At 36.0% G+C, this 24,235-nt stretch overlaps 1 protein-coding gene across 1 annotated transcript; it reads left to right on the plus strand.

Annotated features, from left to right (window-relative positions):
* The first annotated feature begins 6,757 nt into the window (after positions 1 to 6,757).
* Positions 6,758 to 11,923, plus strand: LOC143059689 (uncharacterized). Its single transcript, XM_076233229.1, has 2 exons — positions 6,758 to 6,934; positions 10,785 to 11,923. Exons 1-2 carry the CDS (start codon positions 6,887 to 6,889, stop codon positions 11,829 to 11,831), a joined length of 1,095 nt encoding a protein of 364 aa, XP_076089344.1. The 5' UTR covers positions 6,758 to 6,886; the 3' UTR covers positions 11,832 to 11,923.
* Positions 11,924 to 24,235: the final 12,312 nt, after the last annotated feature.

A 24,235-nucleotide genomic window follows, 5' to 3' on the forward strand; every position in this document is an offset into this window, starting at 1 on the left:
GCAGCCCTATTAAGCTATGGCATTTAATTTCTTCTATTTCAATATTAGATTGCAGCCCTATTAAGCTATGGCATTTAATTTCTTCTATTTCAATATTAGATTGCAGCCCTTTAAAGCTATGGCATTTAATTTCTTCTATTTCAATATTAGATTGCAGCCCTATTAAGCTATGGCATTTAATTTCTTCTATTTCAATATTAGATTGCAGCCCTTTAAAGCTATGGCATTTAATTTCTTCTATTTCAATATTAGATTGCAGCCCTTTAAAGCTATGGCATTTAATTTCTTCTATTTCAATATTAGATTGCAGCCCTTTAAAGCTATGGCATTTAATTTCTTCTATTTCAATATTAGATTGCAGCCCTATTAAGCTATGGCATTTAATTTCTTCTATTTCAATATTAGATTGCAGCCCTTTAAAGCTATGGCATTTAATTTCTTCTATTTCAATATTAGATTGCAGCCCTTTAAAGCTATGGCATTTAATTTCTTCTATTTCAATATTAGATTGCAGCCCTTTAAAGCTATGGCATTTAATTTCTTCTATTTCAATATTAGATTGCAGCCCTTTAAAGCTATGGCATTTAATTTCTTCTATTTCAATATTAGATTGCAGCCCTATTAAGCTATGGCATTTAATTTCTTCTATTTCAATATTAGATTGCAGCCCTATTAAGCTATGCCATTTAATTTCTTCTATTTCAATATTAGATTGCAGCCCTTTAAAGCTATGGCATTTAATTTCTTCTATTTCAATATTAGATTGCAGCCCTTTAAAGCTATGGCATTTAATTTCTTCTATTTCAATATTAGATTGCAGCCCTATTACGCTATGGCATTTAATTTCTTCTATTTCAATATTAGATTGCAGCCCTTTAAAGCTATGGCATTTAATTTCTTCTATTTCAATATTAGATTGCAGCCCTATTAAGCTATGGCATTTAATTTCTTCTATTTCAATATTAGATTGCAGCCCTATTAAGCTATGGCATTTAATTTCTTCTCTTTCAATATATTAGATAGCAGCCCTTTAAAGCTATGGCATTTAATTTCTTCTATTTCAATATTAGATTGCAGCCCTATTAAGCTATGGCATTTAATTTCTTCTATTTCCATATTAGATTGCAGCCCTATTAAGCTATGGCATTTAATTTCTTCTATTTCAATATTAGATTGCAGCCCTATTAAGCTATGGCATTTAATTTCTTCTATTTCAATATTAGATTGCAGCCCTTTAAAGCTTTTAATTTCTTCGGTTTTCATTAAAATCCTACTATCGTCTTAAATATACAATAACTTCATTTTCAAATAGAGATGTCTCAACGTTTTGAATAGGGAGCACAGTACGGTTAGAATTGTCTAACATTAATAATACGTTGGTATTACGTGGGACATATTTGTGAGAGTCATTTAAAAAAAGGGGGGGGGGGGGGGCTCTAACATATCCAAGTCAATAGAAATGGGGGTTTCCAACCATATATCAGTTGTCAAACAAAAAAATTTGGTTCAATCAACCAAAATATTCCCTGGATCCGCCACTAATTCAGACTTTAAATCTAAAAGGATATCACCCCTGCCTAATATATTGATAAAAATATGCATAAAAAAAACCTCAACTTATGGCTTGTAAGAAGGAGGATGTGTACGTTTCTTACGGCAAGGAGACAGAGACCCAACGACACAAATAACTGCATAAAACAGCAACCAAACGACAGAGATAACAGAATAAAACAGCAACCAAACGACAGAGATAACAGAATAAAACAGCAACCAAACGACACAGATAACAGAATAAAACAGCAACCAAACGACACAGATAACAGAATAAAACAGCAACCAAACGACACAGATAACAGAATAAAACAGCAACCAAACGACACAGATAACAGAATAAAACAGCAAACAAACGACACAGATAACATAATAAAACAGCAACCAAACGACGCAGATAACAGAATAAGTGATTTAATAGGTAATTGGTTACTGCAACAAACGCATATATAACTAAATAACAAGGATATTGGGTATACTGTAATAACTTATGGCATTGATCCAATTATACAAATAACTGAATAAAACAGATATGAGTATACGTGAATCAGACATGCAGCGACATACATATATATTGGTCTGCATTTTATAGCGGACTGTATACATGTAATATGGGTTTTTCGATATATAAAAAAGAAGATGTGGTATGATTGCCAATGAGACAACTGTCCACAAGAGACCAAAATGACACAGACATTAACAACTATAGGTTACTGGACGGCCTTTCTATATGTTCATTATGTCGTAAAAAAAATTCCCCTTCCCTTTTCACTAATGTGACCTACCGAATGAGACTATTTACCGACTTTGTACAACATGAGGTAGCACTCCACAGTTAGGTGTGTAGTTTCGCATTTTGGTCCCTGTTTCAAATATGAGGAGCTAGTGTGCAATAAAATTCATTTTTGGATAGCTGAGTATCAATATAGCCGTCGTATTGGGTTTATATGAACATCAAGATTATGTAATGTATGTAATATAGGCTGTTTTCTGTATGACAGTCCGTATTTGCATGTCCGTACCATATATTGGTCCGGCAATTATTGTAATGTTTTTTTCCAACTTTTTATCGCACGAACTTTGCGATTAGATTTTACGAAAAAATGGGGCGAAATACACCCATTTTTTATTTGATCATCAGAAAGATGTATGTCAACAGTTTCTAAAAAGCCTTTAAGGTATCACTCAAAGGCATTGAAATTCTAGTTTGATCCAAAATTTGGGGGATATGTGACATGTTCACCCCCCTTTTTGCAATATTTTATGGTAAATAAATGCAGAATGTTGCCATGGATACACATAAAAGGAATTATTTTCCACCCTTTTAACTTTTGAAAATCAAATCTATGGAAGATACTGATTACAAGCATATGCACATGTACAACACAAACAGTTAGGGTAATGTATTAAAAATTCAGGAATAGGATATGATAAAATATTTTGTGGCTCATTTTTAATTTTATTTTCTAACTGTTGAGTGCTACCTGATCAACACAACAGATGCCACATGTAGAGCAGGAACTGTTTCCCCTTCCGGAGCACATGAAATCATCCTAATTTTTTGTGGGGTCCGTGTTGTTTTTGTACCCCTATTTGTGACATTTTTTTTCACGTATCGTTGTCAATATAATGGAAATTGTTGTGACTGTCGTACAAGTGAGAGGTTTCGCGCTATAAAACCAGGTTCAATCCAACAATTTCTACATTTGAAAATGCCTGTACTAAGTCATAAGGGATTTTTTGAATTTTCCTCGGAGTTCAGTATTTGTTTTATTTTACTTTTTATCATTGTTAGGGGCAGTGCGGTTACATATAATTGCTTACATGTAGTTAATCTTCACTTTGGTGGATACTAGTAGTTGTCTCATTGGCTTTTTACCACATTTCCTTATTTTAAGATGGGTTATAAGTTTTTTAGACAGCACCCGAACGACACAAATAACTGAATAAAACAGATGTTAGTCCCCGAGGGTATCACCAGCCCAGTAGCCAGTACTTCGGTACTGGCATGAAAATACGGATTTTTGTGTTATTAAAATTTGCTGTTACAAAATGTTAGAAAATTATTATAAATTAAGTAATGTATCTCCCTCATGCAAAGCTCTGATTCCTTTCACGGATTTGGCTATACTTTTTGGACCTTTTGGATTATAGCTCTTCATCTTTTATATAAGCTTTGGATTTCAAATATTTTGGCCACGAGCATCACTGAAGAGACATGTATTGTCGAAATGCGCATCTGGTGCAGGAAAATTGGTACCGTAAATGTTATTACTACCACTGGGTCGATGCCTCTGCTGGTGGACTGTTAGTCCCTGAGGGTATCACCAGCCCAGTACCCAGTACTTCGGTACTGGCATGAAAATACGGAATTTTTGTGTTATTAAAATTTGCTGTTACAAAATGTGAGAAAATTATTATAAATTAAGGAATGTATCTCCCTCATGCAAAGCTCTGATTCCTTTCACGGATTTGGCTATACTTTTTGTGCCTTTTGGATTATAGCTCTTCGTCTTTTATATTAGCTTTGGATTTCAAATATTTTGGCCACGAGCATAACTGAAGAGACATGTATTGTCGAAATGCGCATCTGGTGCAGGAAAATTGGTACCGTTAATGTTATTAGTGAGATAGTAACGCAACGACTATATCCACGGAGTAATGGAGGTGTTGAGTATCACTTATCACAGCAAACCAACGACCAAATAATTTTAAGAGAACTACAGGGGATAAAAAAGAATTCTAGATAGATATCAGGTGTTAAAACCAAATGTGGTGAATTTGTGTCAGATTCGTATTTGTCCTGTCAACATGAACAGCCTCAGTCAGTGAATGTAACCTACAAGTATGAGAGGTCGTGGTCGGATTAAAATATCGATTTGAAAAATTACATTATCATTTTTCCTTCCCGTAGTGATATTTGCCACTGGACGTTCATTATCAATTGATCAATATTCGTTCATATTTTTTCTACCTCTAATAAGGAGACGGTGACACAGCATAGTGCATTGAGCATATTTTAAGTATAAGAACAAGAAGATGTGGTTCCATTACCAAAGAGACAACTATATACTAGAGTGCCAATGACGAATAGAAAGGCACTTATATGCCATCAAACAGCTAAAACGAATGATTAAATCCCATACTGTAAAGTTAGCTATAAAAGAGGAGGGGCAATAGGTGGTTCGTTAACATTTTAACAACACCTCGATTTTGGCAAAAACAGTTAACAAAAAATGCAAAAAATGCTGATAACAGTTAACAAAGTAGGTTGAAAACAAGTTAACAGTTTAAATTGATCTCAGATAACAGTTAACATAACCTTGAAAAAGGCCAAACAGATTAACATAAAAAGGTATTGCACCCCCCCCCCCCCCTCATAAAAAGCCCGGAATAAAAACATGGGAATCAATTTAAACCAGAAAACTAAGGGTATATCTTAAAGATAAAGTATTAAAAAAACCAAAGTTATTACAAGTCTATATAGCGGGGGAACTTTTCCATGACTAAGGAGAAAATGTGTCGAGTTGGTTGTTGTACTCTAAATTCGCCTTATTTATATACGTATTTCTTTGCCTTTGTACGTTCTGCAATAAAAAGACACCCATCCGAATTGTGTATTAATATCCTTTAGAGTTTTACCTTTAAAACTCGAGAAATAATTGGTTCAGTTTATTAGTGATCTTCTAATAAGATATGACCATATCCCCTGTCGAGATCAAGTACAGTGAAGATCAATGTTGCTTTTAACTTTGTTGTTTGAAGTTGTATAATATTCAATAGATCAGTAGATTTAGAAGATATGTGTTACATTTGGTGTATTCAAATCACTTTGTAGAAGTGTCAAATAGACTCAATATTCTGGTGAGGTTACACAAGGGGTGGAGCTTTGTTATGATCAGTGTCTTCAACTCATTTTGTAGAAGTGTCATATAGACTATGTATTCTCTGGTGAGGAGATACAAGAGTGGAGCTTTTCCTAATAATTTAGTACATTTTGTAATATTTCCTCATTCAAAAACATTGATCGTACGAAAAATGGGGGTTCAAACCTAGGACAAAGGGTTAAAATAATGTGTCCCCATTCATCGTGAAAAGGGGGGTTCCAGCAAGGATAAAGGAGTGTTCCAACCAAGAATAAATGACGATTTCGATTAAATGTTCCCATTCAAAAGCATTCATCGTAAAAAAGGGAGTCCCTACACAGGATAAAGGATATCCAACCATATATCTCCATTGAAAAGCATTGATCGTAAAAAATAAAATAAAAGGAGTGTTCAACACCCCCCCCCCCCTTTTCATCCCTGGAAACGCAACTGATGTTGGACCTGTTCATTCTCTTACGTGTTGCTTATATATATTTGACGCCTACGGTATGCATGAAATATTAATGATTACTGAGCATTTTGAAATCAGTTATCCCCCAAGTAAGTCCAAATGATATTTAGACGTCTTGAAAGGCTATTTTATCTTTTGGTTTGACCCCTTATTGCGTCGACTGCGCCGTAGTGAGGCGTCAAAGTAATACAAGAAATAGCCTTTCAAGAAGTCATAATTATTCGGACTACTTCTGAATGTGCAGCCACAATATAGCCAACAGCGCTTAAAGCCGCATTAATCACCAAACAATCTCAAAACTACACTGAAAAATAGACAATATATCTTTTGTATAGATGGATGGAAATGAGACACTATTTTGGAATTTCATCTACACTATACTATGATATATAACAACAAAGATCGAGTCGGTAATTCCTTCACTCAAAGTACGTATCTAACTAGTGAATCCTCAGATATACACTTTATCAAGTAACAAACTTCATCAAACGGATATCTTATATACAAACCTCAAAAGAATTAAGATTTGAACAGGTAAATGAAAGATATACCACGTGCCTTTTACACCTGAATAAAGTGTCGGTAAATTCCTTTGATGTTTTAGATCCAATTATTTGTATGTGTAAACTGGCCGCGAGGCGATTAGTTCCCCGCCCCGGACAACCTCAGAAATAACAATACATAATCGCTGCTATTATACGTGTCAACAATCTTTCTTAAGAAGCATATGGGCTGAAAGGATTTAATATCCTAAAACCCTCCTTAATATTGATTACAATTGGCCGGCGGTAAACATCAAAGCGATAATAACACGATACGATTGGCTGACGGAAGATCTAAGGTAATAAGTTTAATACACTATTTCATGAGAAAAATGCGGAGTTTTGGGAGGGGAATATACGTTTTAACGAGCTATTACACATTTAATGTCGTTGTATATTGCCAAAAATCACACTTCGGTATTTAGATGTCTGATGAATAGTTGGAGTAATTATAAATGATGGCGACGGTTATTGCTACTCCTCAAGCTCTGCATTATTTTCCGGTAAGATTTGAAATATTTACTAAACGTATTATAATATTAATTAATATGGATATTAACGGTAGTTCTTTAGTATGGATCTGCTTATTACCTGTATAATAACACTTTAATGAATTATAATTGTAGTTCTTTAATAGGGGTTTACTGTTTCTACAATAACATGTAGTACATTACTTTTTAAAAACAAAATAGCAAGTTGATGAACTTTTTCACTTTGTAATGCTATTAAAAATATTCGTATTCGTATAAAAATATATAGCACCACTTATGGATCTATCAGTTTAAATAATTTTTTCAAACAAAATAAAAATATTGAAAACTTTTAAATTTTTAATTTAATTGATTACCCTCTTTTAATTGATTGTTTCGTTTTAATAGTGTGTTATAGTAGTCTCAGGTTTTAAGAAATCAATTACTTTGTTTTGATTGATTAATTAATTGTTTGTAGGGTTTCTGATAATTGTTTAATTGGAGGTGGTGTCAGGTGTAAATGGTTAAATAACCCAAACGAGGCAGCTCCCCATAAACAAATAATCATTTATTGTATTTTTAAAATTAAACACAAAAATTAATATGAAAAATTACTTTATAACTTGTCAAGAATTCAAGAATAATTAAGTATTATTTAACAAAGCGCGTGACATTTGTATGTGATGACATCATTGCTCGTGACGTTAAATGACATAACCGCGCGTGACGTTACATGACATAACCGTCGCGCGACCCTGTTGAATGATTATTATAGAATACTAATTGTTTTATTACAACGAGTATCAGTAAAACAAATTTTACAGAAGGCTGCATTAATAAATGAAATGTTAAATTAATTCATTCTGTTTTCTCATTATTTTAGCAATAAATTTTGTGCGGTATTTTACTTGATGCTTTGGCAAAATATGATAATTGAAAAACTAATAATTGTTTCAAAAGAAAAAAATATCATTAATCTGATTTAACATTATGTTTTTGGGTAAATATATATATATGCATATAAATGAAAAATACGTACCAGACCACTAAAAAAAATTGACACATTAAAACTATTTGTATAAACTGCATCATTTAGGAAGTTTTAGATCAGTCCTTTAAAGCTCTAAATTAATTTGAGCTTTATATCATACTATATTTACAGGTTCAAATAACTTAATAAGGGTAATTTATATATTAAAGATTGCATCTAATTTTTGTTTTGGACTTTTCCAATAAGATTGAAGACAATATAAATTGTGTATCTTTTTGAAAAATGACAAGAATGCAAAATAATCTATCATGTGTTATTATTTTATTAAGTATTGAGCTATGGTGTAGGGTTCTATTAATATGTAATGTATCTATTTATTGGCGGACCCATACATTTTCATGAATAAGGGGGTAGGGGCACTAAATGCTTAAGAGGGGGCCCGATCCAGTGATTCCCCAAATAATCAACAATTTTTTCCAACAAAAAGAGTGCCCTTGATTTTCTCCCTAAATTATTATTCAAATTATATAAAAGTACAAAATGTCTAATACACGATATTTTGGAAACAGACAATTAAACATCTACTCCAGGTTTTATAGTATATGAAATATTATTTACCTATATGACTTATTTATCAATAAACTCCATGCATATTAATATTGAAAAAAAAATAAAATGATTTAAATTTTCACATCGCTGTTTAGTGTGATAAAACAGTTCGACGGAATTTATAAATTTTAGACACATTTTGTTATAACTCATTCAACTAAATATCAATTTTGCCCTCCTTAACATCAAAGTGTGACCTTATACTCCCTAGAGGTTATCTTTATATAAACGTAAAAAACCTAATTGAAACCTAACAGTTGAGCTAAATGTTTGTAAATATGCCTTTGGTAAAATGGTGTCGAATAAATAATATCATTTATATTAAGTGTGAAAACACAGCGTGAAATCTCGCGTGAAATCGCACCTGTTATACAACCAAAGAGTAATTATTGAATGTGAACATTTTAAAACTTGTTTCTCCTTTGTGATTTATTCTATCTTTATTTCAAAAGACCTGAACATGCATGAAATATTTGCCACTGGACTTTAAGCAACTAACAATCAATATTTTAGAAGAAAATCACATTTATTGTAACCTTTTTTTAAATCCAATAAACATCCATGCACAGTCTTAAAAAAGTACATGTCAATAAATTAATATATATAAATTTTCTACTATACATAATATATATATATATATTCTGAGATGAAACATTTATGTTAAAAATAGTTGTATAAAGTCATGTGACGTTAGAAAAATGAATTTGTCATCATTATCAAAATCGTTAAAATTTAGATTAATATATCAAAAACACATATACGCTTTTAGAAGTTGAATTACTATTGTTTTCTCCTTTAAAAGAGTCTGGACCACACGCAGTCATAAATATTTGTATTAAAACATTTCGCTTTTACGATAAACAATATAACGTATTAATATTGACACTTGATTCCATGGTAAACCTTTTTACTTAAAAAAAAATAATACATGTGAGAGAAAATAATACATGAGATATTTTAGATTAAATAGATTGATCAAATTAATTAAACAAAATTATCAACTATATGATATATCTTTTATATTATAAATAAACATAAATATACAATAAAAACAAGAACAAAAAACAATTTTAATTTTATTCAGGAGGACACACTTGCTGAAATACTAACACATTGCATTTCTATTCCATTGTACTTTTCATCTAATATAAAAAAAGAAGAAAGATGTGGTATGATTGCCAAAGAAACAACTCACTACAAGATACCAAAATGATACAGAAATTAACAACTATAGGTAACTGTACGGCCTTCAACAATGAGCAAAGCCAATACAGCATAGTCAGCTATAAAAGGCCCCAAAATGACAAAGTACAATAATTCAAACGAGAAAACTAACGAATTTCGAAAGGAAATTGAAAAAGTGTCGGTGACGAGGGCCCCGGGGTATGTGGTGGGGCTAAGCAAGAGGGATAGATATTGACGACTTCACAAATCAACTGAAATGCGACCTGCAAATTCTGATTCTAAATTCTAAATTTGGATGGTATCAAGTTTGAAATTCGAGACTTCAATGAAATTCAATAAACGAGATAATATTCAATGTTAGATCGAGTCGATTTAAAGTATATCTTTTTGAACTTTCACAATATCAAATATTCCTTCAAAGAAAGATTGCTTTGTATAAAATGATTAGGAGAAATATTGTTATTTATTATTTTTGTTTTTCTTACATCTAGGGTATGTTGATTCTGTCCTTGTATAACACATCCTTCTTTAAAAAAACCATAGGAGGTCATGTGTCAGCCTGCTATCCTCTATTACGACTATTCGCCTCTTTTCCGACCACAATTCGGACTACATATAATATAATTTGTTGCTTCTCCACTAAGCACGATGTTAGTGTTTTGGTTTTTTTTCAATGTCAGAATACTGTGTAGATAGGTTGGGTGACATTTCTCCTTCTGACCATTACATATATATGGATGAAAATACGACTCTGCGTGTCGATTTTTAACAAGGCATGCTTCTATTAACATCTTAACATGTTCTTGATTTTTAATGCAAGCAATATACGCAATATACGCCATTAAAAGCTTCACATCAATCAGTCCTGAATGTGCCACCATTCATCTTGGCAAAACCAGTCATGCCAGTACGGTATAACTAAGTATACTACTGCTGTGTTTTTTCGTTCTGAATATGCATGAAATATTTGCCACTGGCCGTTGAACAAATAATCACCTATCGAATATTCTATTGGACATTTTGTTTTTCATTTTCATAATCTTGTTTAGTTTACTTCATCGAGCAATTTATTTAAATTTTTTTTTTTATAAATTTCAGAGCCATGTAGCAGAAAATTTTGGAAGTGAACTTCGTTATTTATGTGCTGATATGCCTCCTCCCCAACGGATTAATTGTGATCAAAGACTTGTACAACCAACACCGAATAGTATGCAAACAAACTGGCAATGTAATAGTTTACCGGAAATGACATCACAAATGAGACCGCCATTACATCAGCTCACCCAACAAATCAACTCACAAAACTATCACGATATGAAAATCCAAAGAGAAATGCAATTACAAAGGGAACATTTTAGTTATGAAATGCACCAAGCGCGGATGCGCCATGAAAACATGATTGCAACAAGAGGTCAAATTAGTCATCCGACTTCTAATGTTTTGTTACGATCACCACAAATGACACCGTTGCCATCACCTGGAATGTCGATATCTTCACAACAAATGTCGCCACCAGCTGCAACGGAAGCTGAAATACCGTGGTGGAGCGTGCAGTCTCCCCAAACTCAGTTACCGGAAATAAAACTTTTTGGAGCGTCTGAGATGGCTGTGTCAGGTAGAATTGGGGACATACAATACCGAAATCAGCTTGCTACTATGCTACAAAATGTCCGGCCTATAATAGCACCGACCCGACGGTGTCGTCGCTGCAGGTGTCCAAACTGTCAAAACTCTAAAGGATCTGATAACCCTTCTAAAAAGAAACAACATATTTGTCACATACCCGGATGTGGAAAGGTTTATGGTAAAACGTCACATTTAAAAGCACATTTACGATGGCATTCTGGGGAACGTCCATTCGTCTGTAACTGGTTATTTTGTGGGAAAAGTTTCACAAGATCTGACGAACTTCAACGACATTTGCGAACTCATACGGGTGAAAAGAGATTTGGCTGTAAAGAATGTGGTAAACGATTTATGAGGAGTGATCATTTGAGTAAACATTTAAAAACACACGATACAAAACGCGTAAAAGATCAAGAAACGGAAGTTGAAAGAGACCAATCAGAAGACGAAGATGTTGATGTGGATGGCATCGATGATGAATCCGACAGTTTCGACGACAGTGTCGATATCTCATCTTGAAAAGTGAAAATAGTCTCTTACAAAAGTGCTTTATGGAAATTAGTGCTTTTATACTGCTGTTTTGTTTTTTAATAAATATTTATTTATATAAACTTTAAAGAAATCATTTTCAATATTATTTTAGGCAACCTATAAAAAAGAAGATGTGGTATGATTGCCACTTAGACAACTCTCCACAAGAGACCAAAATGACATCGAAATTAACAATTTTAGGTCACCGTCATCCTTCAACAAAGCCCATACCGGATAGTAAGCTACAAAAGGCCCCGAAATAACAATGTTAAAAAAATCAAACGAGAAAACTAACGGACTTTTTTATGTACAAAAATTGAACGAAAAACAAATATGAAACTCTTAAACAAACGACAACCACTGAATTACAGGCTCCTGACTTTGGATAGACACATTCAAACAGATAGTGGCGGGGTTAAACATGTAAGCGAGAAAAGGCTTAACTCATCAGATTGCTAAAAATACAAGTGGACGTGAACGGGTACTTGTACATCCCAACAACAAAAAGACACTACTAGTATGTTTAAGTCGACACAAACCTATTGTTATCATGCACAAAAGTGAAAAGTTTTCATCTCATGAAAATTGTCGTGGATGGCATAGATGATTATTCCGACACTTTTTTTTTTCTTGAAAATGAAAGTATTCTTTGAAAGAAGTTCTCTATGGAAACTAGTGCTTTGAATTGTTCTTTATTTTTTGTTTTTCTAATAAATATAAAATTATTTAAAGTTATCCCATTTGATATAAGTTGCAAGGGCTTGTATTTCCTATGATGATTTCCTTGATAGAGGTTGCTGCTCAATGTAGTGAAGCTGAAATTAGCCCATCGTAAATTTCACGGACGCCATCACGAGTTGGATACCGTTATGGACTATCCGTTTCACAGATGATAGCGAATATGTTCAAAACTACAATCCCGTTGAATGTGACCTACCAAATTTGACTTATTAACGGGTTTGAACTAACACGAGCATCACGACGGGTGCCCATGTTGAGCTGGATCTGATTACCCTTCCTGATATCAGCCATAGTTGTTGGTTGGGTTGCGGAGTCTGACTACTACTGTTTCAGCAAACTCCGCACAATGATCGTTTCCGTTCCGGAACTTTTTTCCTTTACTCCATCAATTAGTGTAGGGTAGAATGCGGACTTGTATTCGGATCGGAACTGGAACTGTCGGGGAGTTTGTCGTTTATTTCGACCTTGAATGTCCCTTTGTTATTTCTTGCCTCTCTTTTTGCATGTTGTTTATCTCTTGTTTAAAACAAATCCAGACAACTCCACTTGTTTAAGCCGACAAAAATCTGAAGTTATCCCGCCAGTGCAGTGTTTTTTTGTTAGTCGTAGTTTTATGTATTACTTCCCAACACACAATTCTTTCGGTTTAACCATGCTTGGTTCCGATCACCACTGATGAGACACATTTATTTTCCAAATGCACATTCAGTGCATTACATGACTTAATTATTGTAATTTTGCATTTGGTACATTTTATCACTTTTACTCATTGGGTTGATCAATTCCATTGTCGATAGGCTTTCAGTTCTAATGGACATTATGATCCCATAATGTAATACTATGAATAACAAAGACGTTGGTTCTATGTTCAAAAGGAGAGACTTCCATTTGAATCCCGTTTATTGATGAAATAAGCATACACATACAAAAAGGGTGTTCAAAAGGAAGTTGTAACGGTCAGTTTTAAATGAGGAAATATTGCCGCTCAGTGGTCATAATGAAGTCTTACCTTTCAGGGTTTAAAAGGAAGTCGTGACCTAAAGGGGTCAAAATGAGGTCCTACCATTCAGGAATCAATAGGAAGTCTTGCTGTTCAGGCGTAAAAATGAAGCTTAACCGTTAGGTTTTAAATGGTAGACTTGCGGTCAAGGGTCAAAAAGAAGTCTTTCCGTTCATGGGACAAAAAGATCGTGACGTTAAGGGGTCAAAATGATGTCTTACCATTAGCGTTCAACAGGCAGACTTGCAACATACAAAACATATATACCCCTGGGGTAAAAATAAAGTACTAATATTACCGTTCAGGGGTCAAAAAGAAGTCTTGACGTTCAAGGGTCAAAATAAGTTCTTACCGTTCAGGGTTTACTGTATGAATTACTCCACAGAGAAGAAAGTGCTTCTGTACAATTACTGCACACCGAACAAGGCACTTTTGTACAATTTACTGTATACCAAAACAAGACATGCATGACTGTACAAATACTGCATGCACACCGAACAAGGCACTATTGTACAATTTACTGTATACCAAAACAAGACATGCATGACTGTCGAAATACTGCATGCACACCGAACAAGGCACTATTGTACAATTTACTTTACACCAAAGCAACAAGGCATGACTGTACAAATACTGCATGCACACCGAACAAGGCACTACTGTACAATTTACTTTACACCAAATCAAGGCATGACTGTACAAATACTGCATGCACACCGAACAAGGCACTACTGTACAATTAACTTTACACCAAAACAAGGCATGACTGTACAAATACTGCATGCACACCAAACAAGGCATGAATGTACAATTTACTTTACACCAAACAAGACGTGACTGTACAAATACTGCACACCGAACAAGACACTACTGCAAAAAAACCTGAACATAGAACAAGGCATTTTTGTACAATTTACTGCCCATCGATCAAGGCATTTCTGTACAATTTACTGCCCATCGATCAAGGCATAACTGCAAATTTACTGCCCATCGATCAAAGCATAACTGCAAATTTACTGCCCATCGATCAAAGCATTTCTGTACAATTTACTGGCCATCGATCAAGGCATAACTGCAAATTTACTGCCCATCGATCAAGGCGTTTCTGTACAATTTACTGCCCATCGATCAAGGCATAACTGCAAATTTACTGCCCATCGATCAAGGCATTACTGCACAATTTACTGCCCATCGATCAAGGCATTACTGCGCAATTTACTGCCAATCAATCAAGGCATTTCTGTACAATTTACCGCCCATCGATCAAAGCATTACTGAACAATTTACTGCCCATCGATCAAGGCATTACTGCACAATTTACTGCAAAAAATACTGCACTTAGAACAAGGCATTTCTGCACAATTTACTGCCCATCGATCAAGGCATTACTGCACAATTTACTGCACATCGAACAAGGCACAGACCAAGGTATTACCGTACTATTTATTGCATATTAAACAAGGCTCTACTGTACAAGTTCTTTCATATCGAACAAGTCACTACTGCAAAAAATACTGCACACAGAACAAGGCATTTCTATACAATTTACTGTCCATCGATCAAGGCATTACTGCACAATTTACTGTCCATCGATCAAGGCATTACTGTACAATTTACTGCCCATCGATCAAGGCATTACTGCACAATTTACTGCACATCAAACAAGGCACAGAACAAGGTATTACCGTACTATTTATTGCATATTAAACAAGGCTCTACTGTACAAGTTATTTCACATCGAACAAGACACTACTGCAAAAAATACTGCACTTAGAACAAGGCATTTTTATACAATTTACTGTCCATCGATCAAGGCATTACTGCAAAAAATACTGCACATAAAACAAGGCATTTCTGTACAATTTACTGTCCATCGATCAAGGCATTACTGCACAATTTACTGCATATCGAGGAAGGCATTTCTGTACGATTTAATGCCCATCGATCAAGGCAATACTACACATTTTACTGCACATCAAGCAAGGCACAGAACAAGGTATTACCGTACTATTTATTGCATATTAAACAAGGCTCTACTATAAAAGTTATTTCACATCGAGCAAGTCACTACTGCAAAATATACTACACATAGAACAAGGCATTTATGTACAATTTACTGTCCATCGATCAAGGTATGTCTGCACAATTTACTGCCAATCACTCAAGGCATTATTGCACAATTTGATGCACATCGAGCAATGCATAGAACCAGGTATTATCGTATTATTTATTTCATATCAAACAAGGCTCTACTGTACAAGTGATTACACACCAAACACGGTACTACCATACAATTTCAATGGCAGATCCAGTGGGGGGGGGGGGGGGGGGGGACCGGGGGTTGGAACCCCCATTTTTTTGGACGATCATGGCATTTGAATGGGGACACGTAGTTGGACCCCCTTCTTTGTCCTGGGTTAGGAACACCCCCTTTTAAAATGGCTGGATCCGCCCCTGAATTTACTCTGCACCGAAACTAGGACAGTGGTGTAACAGTACAACACTAGAAAACATATGTTATAATCAGCTGCAGTGGCGGATCCAGAGGGGGGGTTCCGGGGGTCCGCACCCCCCCTTTATTTTGGCCGATCAATGCATTTGAATCGGGACATATGTTTGCACCCCCCCTGCACCCCCCCTTTGCCCTGGGCTAGCACCCCCCCTTTCGAAAATTCCTGCATCCGCCACTGAGCTGACAAGGGTTTGACTCACGAAATCGGTACTTAGGACGAGAAAAAAACCCAAGACTGAAAATACAATAGACACAAAGTGCTGACCTTTCTTATTAATATGTTTATTTTATTAGATATTACTTTTGATAACAGCTACCACAGACTTCAAAGACGGTCACATATTAATTCAACAGAGGTTTCCTTCTTTTGAAGCTGTATATTCATGAATTTATCGTTATTAAAAAACTTAGCACAAAGAATGAATAAAAGGGGGCGTTGTTAGGGAATAATACAAGGGGCGTTGTTGGGGAGGAGTGTCTCCGTCATTGAGATCCAGCGGCTTATTCTTTACTTTCAATGGAGATTTTAAATAACATTTATAAGTTCAAAGAAAAAGAAAGGGAATTAAACTCTATTTAACTGGTCATCTGAAAGCTTTATCTAAGGGTATATTTGATGTTGGCACACAAAGCTTCCCTTTTTCTCCATTCAATTACCTTCGGATCAAAAGGCAGGTACTTGTTTTCTAAGTCTTTGTTGGTTTGTGTACATAATATCACCCTAAAACAGCTTTTATTTGATGATTATACATCAAGATGTGTACGTATTTAATGATCATATATTAAACTTGCCCTCATTTTGCAGTAAATTCATATAAAAGAAAGGTTAAAAATTAATTTCAGTTTATTGATATATTACTTTCGCATTTTTGGTATATTCAAAAACAAAGATTAGCATTTAAAGATATAATTGAACAAATTAGATAATTTATATCTATAACAACACAACATAATTTTCCGTCTAAAATATTTTTTTTGGGTAAGTACTTTTGGTCATTTATACTAATGCCAAAATCTACTATAAGAATATTGTTACATCATCAGAAATACGCGATTTGATTAAAAACGTATACGACCTTTTGCAAATGAATATGTGGTATTAGTTTTGCTCATTGTCGATAACTGCTACTGGCTAAAATTTACGTTGTTTTTGATCTCTGGTGGATAGTTGTCTCACTGGCAATCGTGTATGATTATGATACCACATCCTTTTATTTTTCTATATCCTGGAATAAATGCAGTGATAGGTTTAGCTAGCTATAAAACCAGGCTTAATCCAGCATTTTCTACATTATAAAATGCCAATCTAATTAAAAGATGATAAAATGCATGTACCGAGTCAGGAATATGACATTTATTTTCCACACGTTTGGTGTGTTTGAGCTTTTGATGTTGTTCCATTTAATTAGAGACCTTACATTTTGAATTTTCCTTGGAGTTTTTTTGTTTTTTTTTCTTTGGGGGGAAGGGGTGGGGGGGGGGGGGGTGGAGTTTATAATACTTCTTTTCATGGTTTGTTTTAAGTCTCTCCCAACACGTGTTTTCTATGGATATGTCAATGATGTGTGCGTTATACGGGCAGATGACCTTGACATATATCATTTGTGTCATCCTGTGTTATACGGTCAGATAACACTGACATATCATTTGTGTCATCCTGTGTTTAACGGGCAGATGACACTGACATATCATTTCTGTCGTCCTGCGTTATACGAGGAGATGACCATGACATATCATTTGTGTCGTACTGTGTCATATGGGCAGATGACCTTGACATATAATTTGTGTCGTCCTGTGTTATATGGGCAGATGACCTTGTCATTTATCATTTGTGTCATCCTGCGTTAAACGGTTAGATGACCTTGACATATCATTTGTGTCATCCTGCGTTATACGGGAAGATGACATTGACATATCATTTGTGTCATCCTGTGTTATACGGGCAGATGCCATTGACATATCATGTGTGTCGTCTTGTGTTATACGGGCAGATGACCTTGCACTATCATTTGTGTCATCCTGTGTTAAACGGGCAGATGAACTTGACATATCCTTTGTGTCGTCCTGCCTTATACTGATGGATGACCTTGACATATCATTTGTGTCATCCTGCGTTTTAAGGGCAGATGACCTTGAAATATAGTTTGTGTCGTTTGAAATATCATTTGTGTCGTCCTGCGTTATACGGGCAGATGACGTTGATATATCAGTTGTGTCGTCCTGCATTATAGGGGCAGATGACCTTCACTTATTTGTTTTTCGTTCATTTGTTTACATAAATAAGGCCGTTAGTTTTCTCGTTTGAATTGTTTTACATTGTCTTATCGGGGCCTTTTATAGCTGACTATGCGGTATGGGCTTTGCTCATTGTTGAAGGCCGTACGGTGACCTATAGTTGTCAATGTCTGTGTCCTTTTGGTCTTTGTGGATAGTTGTCTCATTGGCAATCATACCACATCTTTTTTTATATTCACATATCATTTTTGTCGTCCTGCGTTAAACAAGCAGATGACCATGACATATCATATATATGTGTCATCCTGCGTTAAACGGGCAGATGACCTGGATATATCATTTGTGTCATCCTGCGTTATACAAGCAGATGACCTTTGAATATCATTCGTGTCTTCCTGCGTTATACGGGGAGATGGCCTTGACATATCAATTGTGTCGTCCTGCATTATAGGGGCAGATGACCTTCACATATCATTTGCATCGTCCTGCGTTATACAAGCAGATGACCATGACTTATCATATATATGTTTCATCCTGCGTTAAACGGGCAGATGACCTTGATATATCATTTGTGTCATCCGACGTTATACAAACAGATGACCTTCGAAATCATTTGTGTCGTCCTGTCTTATACGGACAGATGACCTTGACATATATCATTTGTGTCGTCCTGCCTTATACGGACTGATGACCTTGACATATCATTTGTGTCATCCTGTGTTATATGGGCAGATGAGCTTGACATATCATTTGTGTCGTCCTGCCTTATACGGGCAGATGACCTTCGCATATCATTTGTGTCGCCCTGCCTTATAAGGGCAGATGACCTTGTAATATCATTTGTGTCGTCCTGCGTTTTACGGGCAGATGACCTTGACATATCATTTGTGTCGTCCTGCGTTATACAAGCAGATGACCATGACTTATCATATATATGTTTCATCCTGTGTTAAACGGGCAGATGACCTTGATATATCATTTGTGTCATCCGGCGTTATGCAAGCAGATGACCTTTGAATATCAATTGTGTCGTCCTGTGTTTTACGGGCAGATGACCTACGACATCATTTGTGTCGTCCTGCGTTATACGGACAGATGAATTTGTGTGTCGTCTTGCGTTCTACGGGCAAATGACCTTGACATCATTTGTGTCATCCTGTTCTTTTTTTTTTTTTTTACGTCAGATGACTTTGACATATCATTTGTTTCGTCCTGCGTTATACGGGCAGATGACACTGACATATCATTTCTGTCGTCTTGCGTTATACGAGCAGATGACCATGACATATCATTTGTGTCATCCTGCTTTATACGAGCAGATGACTTTGACATATCATTTGTGTCGTCCTGCGTTATACAAGCAGATGACATTAATATATTATTTGTGTCATCCTGTGTTATACGGGCAGATGACACTGACATAGTATTTCTGTCATCCTGCGTTATACGAGCAGATGACCATGACATATCATTTCTGTCATCCTGTGCTTAACGGGCAGATGTCACTGACATATCATTTCTGTCGTCCTGCGTAATACGAGCAGATGTCCATGACATATCATTTGTGTCGTCCTGTGTTATATGGGCAGATGACCTTGACAAATCATTTGTGTCGTCCTGTGTTATATGGGCAAATGACCTTGACATATATCATTTGTCATCCTGCGTTAAACGGTTTGATGACCTTGACATACCATTTGTGTCATCTGCGTTATACGGGCAGATGACATTGACATATCATTTGTGTCGTCCTGTGTTATACAATCAGATGACCATGACATATCATATGTGTCATCCTGTGTTATACGGGTAGATGACCTTGACATATCATTTGTGTCGTCCTGCGTTATACAAGCAGATGACTTTGACATATCATTTGTGTCGTCCTGCGTTATACAAGCAGATGACATTAATATATTATTTGTGTCATCCTGTGTTATACGGGCAGATGACACTGACATATCATTTCTGTCATCCTGTGCTTAACGGGCAGATGTCACTGACATATCATTTCTGTCGTCCTGCGTAATACGAGCAGATGTCCATGACATATCATTTGTGTCGTCCTGTGTAATATGGGCAGATGACCTTGACAAATAATTTGTGTCGTCCTGTGTTTTATGGGCAGATGACCTTGACATATATCATTTGTCATCCTGCGTTAAACGGTTAGATGTTCTTGACATATCATTTGTGTCATCTGCGTTATACGGGCAGATGACATTGACATATCATTTGTGTTGTCCTGTGTTATACAATCAGATGACCATGACATATCATATGTGTCATCCTGTGTTATACGGGTAGATGACCTTGACATATCATTTGTCTCGTCCTGCCTTATACGGGCAGATGACCTTGACATATATCATTTGTGTCGTCCTAAGAGCAAGCTAAAAGGTACGACCCATTCATTGAAAATTGAAACGAAAGTATTGTCGTAGCTTATTTGAGTAGTGTCAGAATATTACGTTGATATAGGAAGTCTGTTTTTCAATTTCTTTCTTGTAAAGTCTGGACATTGCTTGTATGTTTAGTTTATCATTGGTTGGATTAAGGGGGCCTCGATGACAAAGTAGTATAAGTAGTATTACTACTGTATTCACTAGCCAGTCAACACTGTGGTTGGGAGTTCAAACCTCGCCCGTGCGGGTGCCCTCCGTGCAATCCAATCTTTATTTAATAGGATTATGAGTTTTCCTATCGAAGCTTCCCCCACCAATAAAAACTGGATGCCACGAAATAGCCAAAAAGTTGCGCTCAAAAGTTGCGCTTTTTTTTAAAGTTTCGTTAAAACACCAACAATCAATCAATCAATCAATCAATCAATCAATCAATCAATCAATCAATCAATCAATCAATCAATCAATCAATCAATCAATCAATCAATCAATCAATCAATCAATCAATCAATCAATCAATCAATCAATCAATCAATCAATCAATCAATCAATCAATCAATCACTATGTTTTCGTTCAAGTCAACTTCTTAAGTACAATGTTTGTATGTTTAGTTCATCGGTTGATTTTGCTTTCATGGCTCCCAAACTTTGTAAATTTGACTTTAACGAAAACACACTGAAAAAACAAGATTTCTTAATATTTTGACCAAACCATTTACGACGATTTTTTAGCGACCGAAATAAGATCAAATTATCATATGGGCCAAACCAAAAAATATTGCCTATTTCATACCTCGATATGTGGTATGAGTGCCAATTAGACAACTCTCCATCCAAGTCACAATTTTTTAAAGTAAACCATTATACGTCAAAGTACGGCCTTCAACACGGAGCCTTTAGCAAGCTGCTCACAGGCACCGAACAGCAAGCTATAAAAGCCCCCAAAATGACTAGTGTAAAACCATTCAAACGGGAAAACAAACGGTCAAATCTATATGAAAAATATGTTTGTTTGGCCTAGCATAAAATTGTATTCATCCGAACAAGACAAAATAAAATAAACAATTTTATCTTTCCCAATCGATACCTTTGTTAGATATGTATAAATATGATATGTTTGATGTCAGATTTTTACACTCCATGATCTCCGTATTTAAATCATATCGAATGAAATAAGACAAAAAGGATACCGGTGAAAAAATGTGTAGTAATTCAATTGTAGAAACGGTTAAAACAGTCTGACATTTTTACGATTGCTTTCTTCGTATGCAGAGAATAAAGGGGGGGGGGAAAATGTTCTGTCATGCAAAGCGAATGGAAACAAAAAGTATTTCTTTGATCGCATTGAGAAACCTTTTATAAATTGCATTCCCCTTACCAGATTCACTATAAACCCACATTCAAACCCAAACATTTGAAAGTCAGCCGCTCTTTTTACAAACAAATATTGCGAGTAAAATCATTCGTATAACAGGAACATTTCTGTATATCTTACCAAATCATATGAAAGCCAGAGTCATAAAATTACGTAGAAACGTACCCAATCAGACATGAGCAGTATATCCAGATTCTCCAAAAACTTGAAAAGTAAAGTAGCAAAGTAAAGTATAGTTCTAACAGATTATAGGGATTATAACAGGGGTAGATACAGGGACTATATCGGGGGGGGGGGGGGGGGGGGGGGGTAAGGGACTATATCGGGAGACAAGGTAAAGGTAATATATCGGGGGAGGGGGAGATCCTATGGGGTTAAAGGGAGGTGAAGTACAGTATAGTTCTAACAGAAAATATTAAGAAGAAAAATAACAATGTAATACAAATTATAGAGATAAAACTAATTTGTTTGGCCTGGAAGAGGTACAAAATCGGTCTAAGGTTCGAAAATGAGATGTAATAATATATACAGGATTTGTTTAACATCCCTCCCCCCGATATATAAACCTCAAATCTTTCTCCCGATATAGTTCCTTCCCCTTCTTACCAAGATATAATCGTTTGTTGAAAAAGGTAAAGGGTTTATAACGGGGTTGGGGGTGGGGAAGTTAAGGGATTATATCAGGGGAAAAGGTTAACTTCAAGGGACTATATCGGGGGGAAAGGTAAAGGGAATGTATCCGGGGGGGAGATAAAGGTATAAAAAGCATCATATAGGAAGGGGAGGTACAGGGGTTGAATAAAGGGATTATATCAGGGCTGACTGAAAAGGATTTATATCGGGGGCAAAAGGTAAAGGGATTATATCAGGGGGAAAAGGTGAAGAAATTATATCGGTATAAGGTATAAGGTGCAGGGAATATATCGGGGAGAGGGAGGTAAAGGGATTATATAGGGGGAGGTGCAGGGAATATATTGGGGGAAAGGTAAAGGTATTATAACGGGGTCATAAGGTGCATGGAATATATCGAGAAAGGTAAAGGGATTCTATCGGTTAGAAAAGGTAAAGGGATTATATGGGGGAGAAAAGGTGCAGGAATTATATCGGGCGGAAAAGGTTAAAGAATTATATCGGGGAGAAAAGGTAAAGGGATTATATCGGGGAGAAAAGGTAAAGGGGTTATATCGGGGGCATAAGGTGCAGGAATTATATCGGGCGGAAAAGGTTAAGGAATTATATCGGGCGGAAAAGGTCAAGGGATTTAATCGGGGAGAGGAAAAGGAATTATATCGGGAGAGGGTCAAGGAATTATATCGAGGGGAGGTAAAGGAATAATTTCGGGGGGGGAGGTAAAGGGATTAAATCGGGGGGGGGGTAAAGGGATTAAATCGGGGGGGGGGGGGTAAAGGGATTATCTCGGGGGAAGGTCAAGGAATTATGTCGACGGGAGGTAAAGGGATTATATCGGTGGGAGGTAAAGGGATCATATCGGGGGAGGTAAAGGGATCATATTGGGGAGGGGGGGGGGGGGGGGTGGAGGTAAAGGAATTATATCGGGGGAAGGTCAAGGAATTATATCGATGGGAGGTTAAGGGATCATATCGGTTGGAGGTAAAGGGATTATATCGGTTGGAGGTAAAGGGATTATATCGGGGGGAAATAAAGGGATTATATCGGGGGAGGTAAAGGAGTTATATCGGAGGAGGTAAGGGAATTATATCGGGGGAGGTAAAGGAATTATATCGGGGGAGGTATATCTGGGAGAAAAGGTAAAGGAAATATATCGGGGGGAAAAGGTACAGGGATTATATCGGGGGCATGAGGTAAAGGAATTATATCGGAGAGGGGCAGGTCAAGTGATTATATGGGGGGGGGGGAGGGGGGAAAGGAGTTATATCGGGAGGAGGTGAAGGAATTATATCGGGAGGAAATTAAAGGAAAATGAATTATATCGGGGGGAAAGGTAACGGGATTATATCGGGGGAGGTAAAGGAATTATATAGGGGGGAGATAAAGGGATTATATCGGGGGAGGTAAAGGAATTATATCGGGGGAGGTAAAGGAATAATATCGGGGGGAGGTAATGGGATTATATCGGGGGGAGGTAAAGCGATTATATCGGGGGAG

This window comes from Mytilus galloprovincialis, chromosome 14, assembly GCF_965363235.1.
Source record: "Mytilus galloprovincialis chromosome 14, xbMytGall1.hap1.1, whole genome shotgun sequence".
NCBI lineage: Eukaryota > Metazoa > Mollusca > Bivalvia > Mytilida > Mytilidae > Mytilus > Mytilus galloprovincialis.

Bases quoted from the DNA above. Each gene is read 5' to 3' on its own strand.
- LOC143059689 (XM_076233229.1), top strand. From the start codon at position 6,887: ATGATGGCGACGGTTATTGCTACTCCTCAAGCTCTGCATTATTTTCCG. The intron at 6,935-10,784 runs GTAAGATTTGAA...TATAAATTTCAG, and splicing joins AAGCTCTGCATTATTTTCCG to AGCCATGTAGCAGAAAATTT.